Below are 14,954 nucleotides of genomic sequence, written 5' to 3' on the forward strand. Positions count from 1 at the left end.
GGGAAAGTGCCTAGCCAGAGACAAACATAGACTGTGCAGGCAAGAGACCTGGAGTAATTGATGCAGTGAGTACCAAGTCAGAGTGGATCTCTCACCAAAGCCTAACCACATTATAAAGCGTATTTTATCACAGTAGACTTGTTTTACATATGCTCAAGACCATGTTAAGCACTGTGGGTTATACAAATGCATAGAAGACACTATCATCGCCTTTGATAAACTTAAAACTACAGGAGGCATTTTATGTGTTTTCTTTTGAATAAATTCCCACTTTAAATAAATTTATAGGAGACAAGGAACATGTGAAGAAACCAAGAAAACTTCTATAGCTGAATATAAAGATTGATACCGAAAGGATTCAGACTAAGAGAAGGTCATGGTGAGATGGTGTTAGGGGCAGGATTTTTTGAAGAAAAGAGTAACTAGGCTTTATGGCTTTATTTTCATCTTGGTGAAAATTAGGGGGAAAGCTGAGAAAAAACAAGTGGCAATAGAATGAACAAGGTTGTCTATGGGTGATGTGGTTGGATAGGCTGGGTGAGGACACTTGATGGGAAGGGCTTGGTGACAAGCTGAGGAATCTGGACTTGTTCCTGTAGATTATCAGTAAGAACTTTGGTTCCTTAGCATTAAAGAGGAGTTTTAAGAACTTTCATCCAGCCTTGGTTACCAGGAGATTACTAGAATAGAAGATATATAGATAGGAAGATAACTGAGTTTATTGCTGCAGGAATACAGATGTGAAAATGGGAATGGTTAACATGGGAATGGAAAAGACAGGTTGATTCTAAAAGACATTGAGGAAAAAAGACCAATAGGCCTTGGTGGCCAAGTGGATGCCTACAGAGGACTGAGTGTTTCAGAGATAACACATATAGCCCATATCAAATTAATGACCCTGGGATGGAGGGAAAGGTAGGAACAGTGAAACCAAAGCAAAGATTGGTAAGTGGCTTCCTCAGGGTAAAACATGCCTCCTCACAGAGAGAAAAGGGTGTTCTGAGAAACCTGAGGGTCTTTCCTATTGACTAGTTTATCTTGTCCTAATAATTTCCCCTGACATTCTCTTTGGTTAAAGTTTTTCGTCGTTTAATTCCAGACCTCCATGACACTGATGTTTCCCCTTAAACTGGCACACTCCCCTCTTGTTGGGGCAGGTGACAGTGTGATCGGCTCTCCTCTCTATTATCATTTTCCTTCTGAGCAAAGACCAGAGCCACGTGAGGCAGCAGTAAGATGTTCCTTCCTACTCCTCTTCAGGTGCTTATTCAGTTTTACTTTCCACAAGAACTTACCCTTGATGGTTCTGATAAAGTGTTTATGAGTCTTTTACTGCATGGAATTGTTGTGTTCACTCAGGGTTCATGCCAGACTGGTTTAAATGTTTCATTGTGAATTCTTAAATTCTTAGGTAATGCCAATCTTTGCTGCATGACTTGTTCCCCTCCCCAGCTCTTGATCCTCCCACAAGATACAAATGAGTCAACAGAATCTTCATCAAAAACCATTATGCTTCTATTGCCCTCCACTATCTGTAGAAGGAAGTGCGAAAAATTAAGTAGTAGCTTAGATTTGTTAAAAATAAAACTGAAGCTTCTTGTTTTCTCCTTTAGTTTGTTTTTTGCTTGCTTGAGTGGTCTGCTCAGGAAATGGCCTTTTAGCTAAGTGGGTTTTTGAGGTTTGGTTGTTTCACGATGTTTCTATATCTTTTAGTTTTAGAGTAGAACAGACTCCTAAGAATTGCTGCTTGCTTTTAAAAAAGATCTACAGTTCTGCTGAGATACTATTTTCAGATCCTCACATTTTGGGTAAATGGACTACGGAGGCATCTAAGCAAGTTTTTCTTTCTTATCTCATGTCTATCTCTATCTTATCCCTCCCTAAGAAGAGAATAAAGTTAGAGACTGTTCTGAAATATGGGCTTGAGAAAAATAGATCTAAATCTTATTTTATTAGGTGTCGTTTTGTGTATTAATTAGTAAAGTTCTAGCTTTGATGGAAGTGAAGACATTCTAAGGGGACAGAGAGATTATGAAATGGTTTCTCTCTTATTTGTCCAAATAGAGAAAATTATTTTTCTTTTAGGGTGATGGATTGCAACTCTGCAAATAAGTAAGTTAGTTTGGAATGTTTTTATTTTTATCAGTAAATATGTCTATATCTTTAGTCCTGAGATGCTTTCTTAACTGGTTAAGGGTGTTTTTCACCGTATTCTGTCTTGTTCACTATTGTTTACCCAGTCCCTAACATAGTGCTTAGCATTTAGTGGGTACTACTAAATTTGTCAAACAAATTAATGGATTTTTGTGTTTTTTTCTAATTTAAAAAATGGTATAATAATTTTAAAAGAAGAACTTTAAAAAGCATCCTTAATCCCAGCACATACACCATCGATTTTTTTTGCATCTTTTAGTCTTCATTTAACTATGTAAATATTTTTACATGGTTTTAGTTATTGAGAACCTGAAATTTTGTGCTTTTAAAAATTTTCCCATATTTTATATGTTTTAAAATAGCCAAATTAAATATTGCATTATTTAAAGCAACAAGAAATTATCCTTTAAAGCCAGATGGGGATAATTTGAGAAATACTATCCTACTCTCAACAAACATTATTGAAGAATTATGGTTCGTTTTAATTTATTATGTGGATTGGGATTGAAATTCTTTATTGGCTTCACATTGCCTATAAGCGAGATACGTTAATGACCTTTCCTTTCCTGTTATAAGGCTCAATAAGGTGGATGCAGCCTAATAGCGTTCAGAATCATGATTTCCTAAAGGGAGTTTGAATAATGTTGCAAAACAGAAAGGATTGCTAATATTTTAAATAGAGGAAGTTCTAACACCACATTTCCCAGCTTTCTTCAGGATATTTCAGACTAATTTTATTAACATATTATTTATTGAACTTCTGTCCTCACACAGAGATGACATGCTGATTTTTGTTTGTTCTCACTCTCAGTGAGACACGTTCGGGGAGTTTGTGCCCACTGAGGAGAGAATTTATGCAAGCTGAGACTTGGGAGCTTTTTCTAGAACAGCCTGCTTGTCAGACAGGGCCAAAATGCCACAGGTACAGCGTGGCTTCCTGAAACAATGGCCTTTTCCAAGGCATTGGTTGCAAAGTAGAAATGTCTCAAGAAATAGTTCTCCAGGATTTCTGCCCTGAAAGTTATACTGTTGCCAGCAAGGTGGTTGATTTTACTCTTTTTCCGTTCCTTCATTTTTTACTAGCATTACATAAGGGGACATTGTGCCAACTTCCTGATCAGGTTCTCCTCACAGGGAGGCCACTGTGCTCCTGGAACCCATATAGACCAATACTCTCAGTCTTTATATCCAGAACCCAACTGAAGCTCAAAAAGTCCTGGAGGGTCGGGGAGGTCCTGAAATTAACAATACTTCCCTTAATGGAGGTCAGCACTTCCTCAGCACTGAGGGAGACAAGGACTGTCAGAAGCAGCTGACATTGTTTCATCCGAAAGAGAGTTTGAGGTCTATGTGGCAAACTTAAAAGTTCTGAATAAAAATGCCTTCTTTGATGAACAGAAGTTTGCCACTGCTCACACTGACAAGAAACTTTTGAGAGAACAGTAGAGGTAGAAGATGTCTTACTCCAAACAGTGTCTGTCTCCCTTTCTGGGGCTAACTGAACTTTGCAGTTTATTTGGGACATGACGAAACAGAAGGTGTCAACGGGGCCTTTGTGCTCACTGGGGAAACGGGGAGAGGCAGCACTCACAAATGAGACCTGTAATTACTTCCTTTTCTCTAGGAAGCAAGAAAAGAGGTGACACTTGACATTGGGAGAGGGGAGCAGTCTCAGAGCTAAGCAGACCACATGTTATGTTCTGGTTAGCCTCTTGTTTGTTAAAAACTTGAATTGTAACCAGGCTCCTTCCTTAAGAAGGAAGGCACTAGGGCCCTGGAGTCAGTTGATGGCTTTGTTGTGTGACCACAGAGGCTGGTTACGTACTAATTTCCTCTAGGGCTTGTGATGAAGTCAGTAAACCACAGCCTTCAACATGCTCTGTTCAGGCGGCAGCAGTTGCTTCTCAGTGGTGTCTCGGCCATGACACACATTTGACATGCCCTCCCTTAACCCACTCATAGACTGTCTCTCTTGCCCTGCAGCATGGACCAAAGAGAAATTCTGCAGAAGTTCCTGGATGAGGCCCAAAACAAGAAAAGTAACAAAGAGGAGTTTGCCAATGAATTTCTGGTGAGTCCTACGTGTAACAATCTCAGGGTAGTTACCTAGACGATTTAACTGACTATGATGGTCCAACGCTCCTAGACCAAATTGCTCTTGGGATAAAGTGAATATTAGACCTTGCAGAAGGAGAAGCGGGGAAGGCAACCTAAAAGTTTGATTTTTCTGAGTGGTTTGTGTGTATCTTAGAAAGTCTCTCCAAAATACTGTTCTCAGTATTTTGTTTGCTGGTTCTTAGAGTTTGACTAGGAATCTTACAGAAGACATATATAATTCCAGGTGTGTAAATACTAGTATTGATTGAACCTTGGGGTTCTCAGGTATTTGAGTTGTGGTTTATGCTTCAAATGACTAATTTTAATTAATATTAAGAGGAAAGAGACTAAGATTAACTTTTCCTAAAACATTATGTTTCTAGCCTCCCCATGGGATTCCATTTGGTGCCAATGGCTCTTGAAAAGCACCAAAACTATCTACCAAATTTCTTTATTTTTTCTTTCCTTTTTTTCCCTATGGAAAAAAACAGAACATGTTTTTACAATATCAGGGTTTTCTTAGCCTTCTTTTGCTTGGAGAGGTAGAAAGGCTAGGATGGGGAGTAGAGACAAGTGAGGGACATGGAGAGAAACCTAAGTATAAGGTAGCCTAGGGTCAACTAGATTTGATTACCCAGAGGAACCCTGAATCTCCTCTGAGGGAACTGTGCTTATTGATGCTTGGCAGCTGGGTAGGCCTCATTCATCCTATAACCTAGCACCTCAGATGACATTGGATATCTGATAGTACCTATTATGTATTTGGGAATACGTTCACCTGGTGTTTCAGAGCTGTAAGAACTTTAAACCTTATCTCCTCATCTATGAAGAGGGAAAAATAAGGGAAGTAAAGTACAAAACCTGAAATTAAATGATGATTCTGTCATCAACCAAATTATCAACTATTTGACATGTTCCTTAATCTCCCCATGTCTGTTTTCTAACTTCTAACATGGGGACAACATTTCACGTCCTGCCTATCCTCGCAGGATTGTTTTGATAATTAAATATCAATATTAATAGTAATTAAATGTGGTCATTCATTCAGTAATATTTATTGAGCACCACTATGTACAAAGTTCAGTTCTAGGCATTGAGGATACAGTGGTGAACAAAACAAAAACCTTTGCCCTCATGGAGCTAACATTCTGGTACCAGATAGTAGATGTGAAAACACTCTATAAAGCCTCAAGTGATTAGATATTATGATTGAGTGATTATATATTATGATAGAAACCCCTATGCCTGCTCATATTGGTTAATATCATGGTGTCATAAAAAATGTGCTCTCATTGCCACTGGCTGGGCAGTCTGAGTCTCTCTGAGTAGAGTTACCATGGAGGGAGGCAAGGGGAATATCCTGGCCTATGTGCCTGTTCAGACATGTGCCTGCCCCTGGAGTACAACTCCTGAGCCAAATTCACCCAACACATGGAGGTAGAAAGTGACCTGAAGGGGTAGTGCCAGCCTCTGTTTTATTTTGGTTCTGTTTTTTAAAATAATGTAGACAACATCTCTAATACTTTACCTTTTATTAGCTCAGTCATTATAATCTCTCACCAAATTATGGCAGCCACATAACCTCCTGTTTCTCTGCCTCTGGCTTTGCCCCACCTTCAATCAATTTTCCGTTCAACACCCAAGTGATCTTTTAATAATACAAATCTGGTCATTTTTTCCCTGCTTAAAAACTTTTTACAGTTTGTATTTTTTTCAGCTGTTCAAAATTGTGAAATATAATACACATTTAGAAAAGTACATAAAATATCGTAAGTATAAAGCAATCACCACCCAGGTCAAGGAATAGAACACTGATGGACCCCAGAAGACCTCTATATATTCCTCCCCTGTAGGTCCCTCAGCCCCATTCCCACCACCCCGCCTCATCACCCGCCCCTCCACCGTCCTACCCTGCCCAAGGAATAATCACTATCCTGACTTTTATATTAATCATTTCCTTACTTTTCTAGCTCCTGATTTTAAGGACCTTGTTTTTGGGTGGTGATTAAGTGGAACCTCACTGTTCACTGACTCATGTCCTCCAGTGGAAAAACAGAGTCTTGCTCTCAGCCCCATCTAAAGGTTCAGCTGAGAAACCAGAGAGAGAGTGGCTTTGGGGGTATTGGGGAGGAGTGAACAGGGCTAGGTTGCTTGCTTGGACAAGGTAAATACTGCCATTAAATTGGAGGGCTTTCCACCTGGTCATGTCCCACATCCCACCTAAGCTTTTTAATATATTCTCCCAGGATTTAATGTTTCTGAGGTTTGAGGACTGATTCTGTGACACTGAGCCACCGCTAGCCTAAATGGGGGTGGCTTTGTGGGAATTACTGAAAGTTGTCTCTACTTCCAGGTAGACACTCTGCACCCTGCCCCCTATCCATGACTTAGATTTCAGTTCCAACTTCCTCCTTGGCCAGGTTTCTTTGTGCAGAGCACACAGCCCTGCTATGACAGCTAAAGCCAATATTGTGCTGCTTAGGTCTTTTCCCTGTGCCAAGACTAAATTCAATAACTTTTCTATAGCTAGAACTGCTGCTACCAACTTCAAAAGGTTTTCATGCGTTCATTCAAATATTTATTGCTTAGAATGTGCAAAGTATTGCGCTAGAGGCTGGCAATGCAATGCAATGCTCTATGCTTTGGTGGAGATTATCTTCTAAGACATTAGAGGATGTTTTAGAGAGGCAGACATTAAACAACTAATTACTCTATTAAATGATTATAATCGCAATAGTCTTGGTGGGGTGTCAAGGAAGCATCACATTCATTATCTTATATACTATTCAATTAAAAAAACCCTATGAGGTAGTTATGATCTCTGACTTACAGGTGAGGAAACTGAGGCTCTGAGAGGCAAAGTAGTTGGCCTAAGCTCACCCAACTTTTCAGCCATAGACATGAAATTTAACCCAGATCTGTGCTTTCAGAGCCTGTGAAATTAAGCTTTATGTAATAGTGTCTTGCTATAACACTGAGTCCCTTAAAGGGTCTAGACTGAGGGTAAGTCCCTAGTTAGTATAGTTTCTATATAGCAGAAACAACAGTATGCAACCACACTATTAAAAATTTCTTTTTTAAAAAAAATTTGTTTTAAAGATTGGCACCTGAACTAACAACTGTTGCCACTCTTCCTTTTTTTTTTTCTTATTTTTCTCCCCAAATCCCCCCTGGTACATAGTTGCGTATTTTAGTTGTGGGTCCTTGTAGTTGTGGCATGTGGCATGCTGCCTCAGCATGGTCTGATGGGCCATGTCCTCACCCAGGATCCAAACTGGTGAAACCCTGGGCCGCCGAAGTGGAGCGTGCGAACTTAACCACTCGGCCACGGGGCTGGCCCCAAAAATTTCCTAAAGGTACTTTAAAAAAATACCTGTTGTTACTCTTATAAAACTATATTACTGCAAGTTAAAAGAAAATAAATTCACTATCGTACCAACATCCCAACATATGCAATTTTTTTGGTGTGAAAATTCTACTTTTTGTCCATTTATATAATGCCTTTTATATTATTGTGATTATAGCATAGATAGAATTTTTTATTCTCATGTTTTCACTTAACATTATTTCAAAATTATTTACCATGTTAATTAAAATTTATATTTATGGCTTTTGATGCAGCATGGTATAATGAAAGAATAATCATAATGATAGCTAATACTTCTATACCCCTTATAGAAACTTTTCTAAACACTTTTATATATCAACTTATTTAATCCATTGAGGAAGGTACTTTCCATTTTATAAATGAGGAAATTAAGACACAGAGAGGTTGACTGACTTGCTCAGGTTCACACCGCTAGTAAGTGGTAGAACTGAGTTTTGACTTCAGGTATTCTTGCTTTATCATCTGTACTTGTAACAACTTTGGAGTCATATAAATCTGAGTCTGAATTTAGGTTCTGCCCGTTATTAGCTGTGTGACCTTGAACAAAGTCACTAAAAGGTAGGAACAAATAATATTCACCTTGCAGAACTGCTGTGAAGATAATAGAATAAATATACAAAATACCTGACATATAGTAGGCACCCAAATAATTTAATTATTTCTCTATTTTTGAGCATTTAGGTTATTTCTAATTTTTCATGATTATTGATAACACTGCAATAAGTATATTTGTTCATGAGGTTTCCCCCTTCTTTTGAATTATTTCCTGAGGCTAGATCTCCAAAAGTGTTATTACTAGGTCAAAGAGTATTAGCATCTAATTGGTTAAGTATTGCCAAATGTATTTCCAAAAGAACTTTTCTAATTTGCAATATCTGAATTTATCATCTTTACCACCTTGCTAGTCTTAATAACTATCAATGATAATAATAGATAAATTTTTTTGACTGCTTACCATATGCTAGGCAATCTAAGTGGTTTACTGTATATGATCTTAATCACTACATCAACCCAGAGAAAAAAGTACTATCTTCATTTTACCTATGAAATGGCAAAGCCAAGATTTGAAGCTCTGGTCTGTTCGATTCTAAAACCTCTTAACCTCTGCACCTATACTGCATCATAGTATGTTTTATTTTTTCTAATTTAATCAGTGTGAAATGGTACTTTGCTACATTAATTTTATTTATTTTATTCCTGACTGAAAATTTTCCATGATTATTTTCAGTCTGCATTTTCTCATATAAATTTTCTGTTCATCTGCTTTCGACAACAGCTAACCCATGGAACTGCGTTCTAGACTCTATGCTAAACTGCTTCACAAACAGAACCTCATCTACTTCCCAAAGAACCCTTTACAATGGCTAACAAAGTCCTGCATGGACCAGCCCGCAAGTCTCCTCCAGCTTCTTATAGCTTGTTCAGTTTCTTGCTCTTGTCATGCTTCCTCTGCCACATGGCCTTTCTTTGGATGCATGCCGTTACCTTTACTTGAATATTCCCTCCTATTCCTCCTTACCTAGTTAACACTTCATAATTCTTCAGATCTCAATTTGGTGGTGATTTCCTCAGAAAAACCTCCTTTGACCTCCCTGAATAGATCCAATCTCCTATTATAAGTTCTCATTAGCACTGTCTGTCATTTTTTTTAAGTTTCTTTCCCCCTCGCCAGATTTATTAAGGTGTTCATAGAACTTATGACAGCTCTAACTTTACATTTATTTGTGTGATTATTTGATTAATTTCTGCTTTCTCATTAGATTGAAGCTCCACAGACACAAGGCTTATATTGAGTTCTACTTATCTTGGTATCTTCAGTGACTAGCACAGTGTTTGGCATGTAGCTGACACTGAGGGACAGAGAGGTTAAACAACTTACCTAAGGCCATCCAGTTCATAACTGGTGGAACTTGGATTTGAATAAAGCTATCTAACTTTCGAGACTGTGCTCTTAGTTCTCTCCCACGCTCCCCACTCTGTTGTTTCCTATTTATCCATTCGTCTCAACTTTTTAAACTTAAAAAAAATTGCAGAATATAACACATACACAGAAAAATGCTTTAAACACAAATATATAATTTAACAACTAGTAATAAAGCAGGTACCCATATAAGCACCATTCAGATCAAGAAATAGAACATTGCCCACACTCCAGAAATCGCTTGGGTGTCCTTCCAGATCACAACTACCTCCAACTCCTACCAGACTAGAGGTAAATACTATCCTGAGATTACTTTTTTCTTTGTTTTTCTGCATAGCTTCAAGACCTATGTATATCACTAAACAATTGAGATTAATTTTACCTGTTTTTGAACTCTATGTAAATGAAATCATGTTCTATGTTTGGTTTTTTTAATGTCTTATTTCTTTCACTCTACGTTATGTTTATAAAATCCATCCATTGTGTTGCATGTAGCTGGGTCTTAATTTTTTCTTGTCATTTTTATGAATTCTGTCAAGGTTCAACATATACAATTACTGTTGTGATCACAGAGTGCCTTGAGAAGTCAAGTAGTCTCTTAGGATGGTATTAACTATTTGGATCACAATAGTCCAGTGTCTTGGCCTTAGCTTTGCTAGTCTAAAAATTCAATTTTGTCAGTATGCCCAGAGTTGATTAGGATCAGGCAAACACATAAGAAATTCTCCAGAAACAAACATGCCAATTTATTAATTTTCCAGGAAGAAAAATCACTGTCAAATAGAGTAGAAGTTTGCATTGACTGGCCAGCATATTCCCTAGTTTGGAGAAAAACTTATATGAGAAGCCAACTATAATCCGAAAGTTGCTTGATGAGCATGGTGATTTTAGTGGCTTCAACTGTGATGGTATGAAGTCTCCATCTCCTTGTTTGAACCCTCAGGATGGTCGTCACTATTCTTTTCTGGACAGCACTAGGGACACAGTGACAAGTGCTTGCTGTCTTACTTTTCTTCTTCTAAGCTTAATGAGGACTATCCTCTTCCATTAGTGCATTCTTTATCAGATAGATTAGAATTTACAAAGGAATAGGTATTCACTTTGGCCAATTACTGCAACTGATTGTGGTTTTATGACATGTACATTTCACCCATTGTATTAATACGGGATAAGGCTTGGTTATATATTATATGCTGGTCAATTTGCTGCACGTCTTTATGTTTAAAACTCCTTAGATATACTTTTGCTTTTCTACATTGAAGGCAGTTGAAGTATCTTCATTTAGAAAGCATGTGTAAAATATGAGTTGTGTATGAAAAGTGACAGCTTAGCAAATGTCAAGTATTGTGCTAAATAGGCACGTATGAACTCGTTGGATGTCTATATGTATTTGTATAAAGACTGGATGGGAATACAGAAATACGAACACAGCTTCATGTGACAGGGTAATTTGATTACGGTGTATCTTATTCCTTCTGAAAATGTTTTGGAGTGAAGAAATTGCAAATAGAAGTACAAATAACAAAAATACCCCTAATAACATTTTACCTGTCAAATAGACCTGTACTTAAAACATTGTAATCCTAATATTGGCCAGGTTTCAAAAGTATGCAGTCTCATATCTTCCTGGTACAGTCTCATACGCTGCTGTTATAATCTTTCTAGATGCAAAATTTGTATATTGTTTCTGATATATATTTGGTAAAATGGATCAAAAGCCTTTAAAATGGGCAAATTTTTTGCCCACTCCTAAGATCCATCTGAAGGAAATAATGAAGAATATTTATATAGATTTTGGCTACCTATTGTAATATTGTTTACAATTATTGTTTAGGAAGATTGGAAGCAACTTAAATGCCCAATAATATAAAGGCACAGGTCAAGTAACTTACGTTAAAACCCATACATTGAAATACTCTGCTATCATTAAAAATAATATAGAAGAACACAAACTGATAAATAAAAAGAGCAAGTTAAAAACCTTATATACAATGTGATCACATCTTTATGAACACATATAAAAGACTGGAATGTAATACTACAAAATATTAAGAATGATTAACTCTGGGTAGTGAAATTATAGGAGATTTTTACCTTTTTTTTGTTTCTCTGTATTCTAAAATTTCTCCAATAAATATGCATTACTTTTTTATTTAAAGAATCTATATTTAAAATTTTCCTTTAGTGTTGTTGGATTCCATTTAAATAATAAAAAGCGAAAAAAGTGAATTTTATGTTTCTAGGGGATGAGGTGCTTTTATAGAAAAGGTAAATATTGTATTTATTAAATACAAAGACAGATTTATTAAATATGAAGGATTCAATGGAGCTAGAAAGAAGATACCCAATTCTGAAGGCCAGGTGCTACTGTTGGTTTATAACGCACTAGAAGTCAGACAGGTATTGTAGGAACTTTTGAAGATTTATCATAAAAGACCAGAGAAGACCTGGTTATATTTTACTTCTGGAGAGAAGATCTAGATACATCCTCATTCTATATTTATTTATAGTAACAATACTAACCAAGCAGTCATGAACACAGTACCTCCTGCATAGCAGGTACGCAAACATCTGTTGAATTGAAATGATTCATTTATGTGAATCAGCCTATCACTTGAACATACTCTTGACTTTTGTGCACATTTAGGTGCAGTTGTGTTCTGCTACCACCAGAATAAATACATCAGATCACCCATAAAGCTAATTTCTCCCAACTCCATCTCCAGTCACTCACTGGGAACCCTCCAGTCCCATGTTTTCAGTTATTCACAGGACATTTTTAACACATTTCTTGCCATATCCTCAAATTTTATGTATCTAAAGTTGAACCTCTTGGTTTACTCACCCCAATTTAGCTATTGCTTATCCACCTACTCACTTACCTGACTATTGGACTGCGATCCAATCCCTGTAAGTTTGCCTGTCTAGCTGGAGATGATTGTGGGCACACTCAGGGCCAGTTCAGTCTTGTCCCCCATTCCTACTAGTAGTACTCTTGTTTACTGGATTTAGAGGCTGAAGATTTTAATTCCATTCCTTAGCATTCATGCTTTCTCTATTCTGTTGGAGGCTTAGAATAGATAACGCTGACTTGAAGTTGTAAGGCATTAAGGAACTACCTTGAGAAACTCTGGAGACAGCCCAACTTTGATTTTCCTCTCCCATCTTGCACAAGAGAGCCAAGTTTGATTTTTTCCCCATGCCAAAAATGGAACTTACGCTATGTCTTCTACACAATAATGTAGTCCTTCAAGGCAAAGATATGGTGGTCTTGTGCTATCTTTTCTTTTTGTGCTTTCTTTTTTTTTTCTTCTGTTCTCTTTAGGGAGTGACCTTAATTCAGTTACTAGTAATTAATTTACTAGTCAATGAGAAGAACATGCAAAGGACTCAGCTCTAACCTCTAGAGTTTTATGGTTAGGACCTCAGTTCTATTTTCATCTTGAAAGGAAAGGAGTAGTGTAGTCCACAAACCAAAAAGAGTACTATTAGCTTATCCAGCACAGGCAGAATCTGGTTTGTCATATATTCCAACCTATCAGGGCCCAGGAGGGATGCTGGCCCTCTTTTCTTCATTCTTCTTTTTTGAGGAAGATTAGCCCTGAGCTAACATCTGCCGCCAATCCTCCTCTTTTTGCTGAGGAAGACTGGCCCTGAGCTAACATCCATGCCCATCTTCCTCTACTTTATATGTGGGACGCCTGCCACAGCATGGCTTGACAAGTGGTGCATAGGTCTGCACCCGGGATCTGAACCGGCGAACGCCAGGCTGCCGAAGTAGAACATGCAAACTTAACCACTGCACCACCAGGCCAGTCCCATTGGCCGCTTTTTTTAATTCTCTCAGCAACTCTTCCTCTGATTTCTTTTGTGGGTGCCACCTCTGGGGAATTCACATCCCCTACCTTGTGGTTGGCAGAGAAATACCTTCCCCCTTTGACCTATCCTTTCTCCCCAAACTCCAACCCACCCCCATGGCCCTGCTTTCTCTTTTATACCCTTTTGCTTCCTACTCTCAGAGTTTCTCCTTTTTTGGTGAGGTTTATCAGTTCTTTTGTTCTAATTCTGCTGTTTTGTTCTCTGTTGGGGTGTTGGAGCCTGGGAGTCTGGTGGGGAGAGAAGGTGAATTAAAAAAAATTTTTTTTAACATAAAAATTTTAAAAAATTAAGAAAAAATTTAATAAAAGGAGGTCTGACCTCAAGGTAAGACATCTGAAAAAAAAACCTTTCACACTTTCCAAATTAACAATTCTATAGTCATTTCCTATGTGATGCTTTACTAAAGTAGTGTCTCTCTTTGTCATCCAGCCACAAGACTCCAAGAGGAGGAACAGAGTAGGGAAAAAAAAGCCATCCTGTCCCACCGTTGAAGGTGGCAGTCAAAGCAGCTAAACAAGCATAGGTTTACACACACATACAATCTTTATCTGTGTCATTTTACCAAATTAATTGAGGGATATCTTACAAAAAAGTCTTTGCCTATAGCATTCTCTCTGGAAAACATTCCATAAGTAAGCAAAGCAAGACAAATAAAAACAGTACAACAAGGAGTATGCACTAGGCTCGGTTCTGGAGATTTCTAGAAGGAATTGTTCTGGGACTTGACATCTTTTCAGCAGCCCTGGAATCAACGGCAACTTGAAAATGATCATTGTGAAGGTGCATAAGAGCAGAGAGAGCTGAAAAACTGATATAACTTGAGTGGAAATGTTTTATAGTCTCTCATGTGTCGGTGTCATGTCTTTAATTAAATTCCAGAACTAGCCCACTTTCAACTATCTTGGTGTAAATATATGCTATATAGTTATCAGTTCAGCATCTCTCTTCCTTTGGGAATTCTGAAAATCCAAGAATTCAGACCATGGTAAGAAACTAGGGTTTAAGAACTGACAGTATACCTGCTTTTTAATAGATCACCTATGTCTGATCTAATTCTAGAAACAGAAAAAAATGGTCATTAGAAGAATACATGTTGGCATCTGTGGTCTAGAAAGTAAGCAGGCAGTGGCTGTCTGTTTCATTTGTCATCCTTACTTGGAAAAAGCTTATATTCCTATACAGTATGTTGTTATAGTAGTTTAATAATCTACTTATTATTTGGAAGGTAGCAATTTAACTAGATTCTAGATATTTGATAATTCTTTGTTATGAACTTCCAGCTGAAAAACACCTCATGACTCCAACTTTTTTTCCTCTCCTTGCAGACTCAGTTATCAAGTTATCCTAAAATCCAATGATGGATTTGGATGATTTGTTGGAACAAATTTCTATTCTTTACTCTTTTCTCTCTCTGTGTCATACCTTTATTTTTGGCTCTCCTTTCCTCACCCACTTTTTTTTTTAACAACTCAGTTATAAGTGTCCTTAAGTAAATTCCTACAGATAGACGTACAT

General features: G+C 37.6%; 1 protein-coding gene across 12 annotated transcripts in view; it reads left to right on the plus strand.

Moving 5' to 3' along the window:
• The window catches only part of PTPN22 (protein tyrosine phosphatase non-receptor type 22), a 57,811-nt gene that overhangs the window by 5,548 nt on the left and 37,309 nt on the right, over positions 1-14,954 (plus strand). For 7 of the 12 annotated variants that reach the window (XR_011536761.1, XR_011536762.1, XM_008533497.2 and 4 more), the window contains exon 1: positions 3,806-4,225. Coding sequence is in view for 8 of the 12 variants with exons in the window: in XM_008533497.2 (XP_008531719.2) it covers positions 4,139-4,225 (87 nt within the window). In the remaining 4 variants the exon portion in view is untranslated. Of the gene's footprint in view, positions 1-3,805; positions 4,226-14,954 lie in introns of those variants that run through there. The other 5 variants (XM_008533501.2, XM_070607910.1, XM_070607911.1 and 2 more) reach the window with 1 other exon arrangement.

Source organism: Equus przewalskii, unplaced genomic scaffold (assembly GCF_037783145.1).
Source record: "Equus przewalskii isolate Varuska unplaced genomic scaffold, EquPr2 ChrUn-13, whole genome shotgun sequence".
NCBI lineage: Eukaryota > Metazoa > Chordata > Mammalia > Perissodactyla > Equidae > Equus > Equus przewalskii.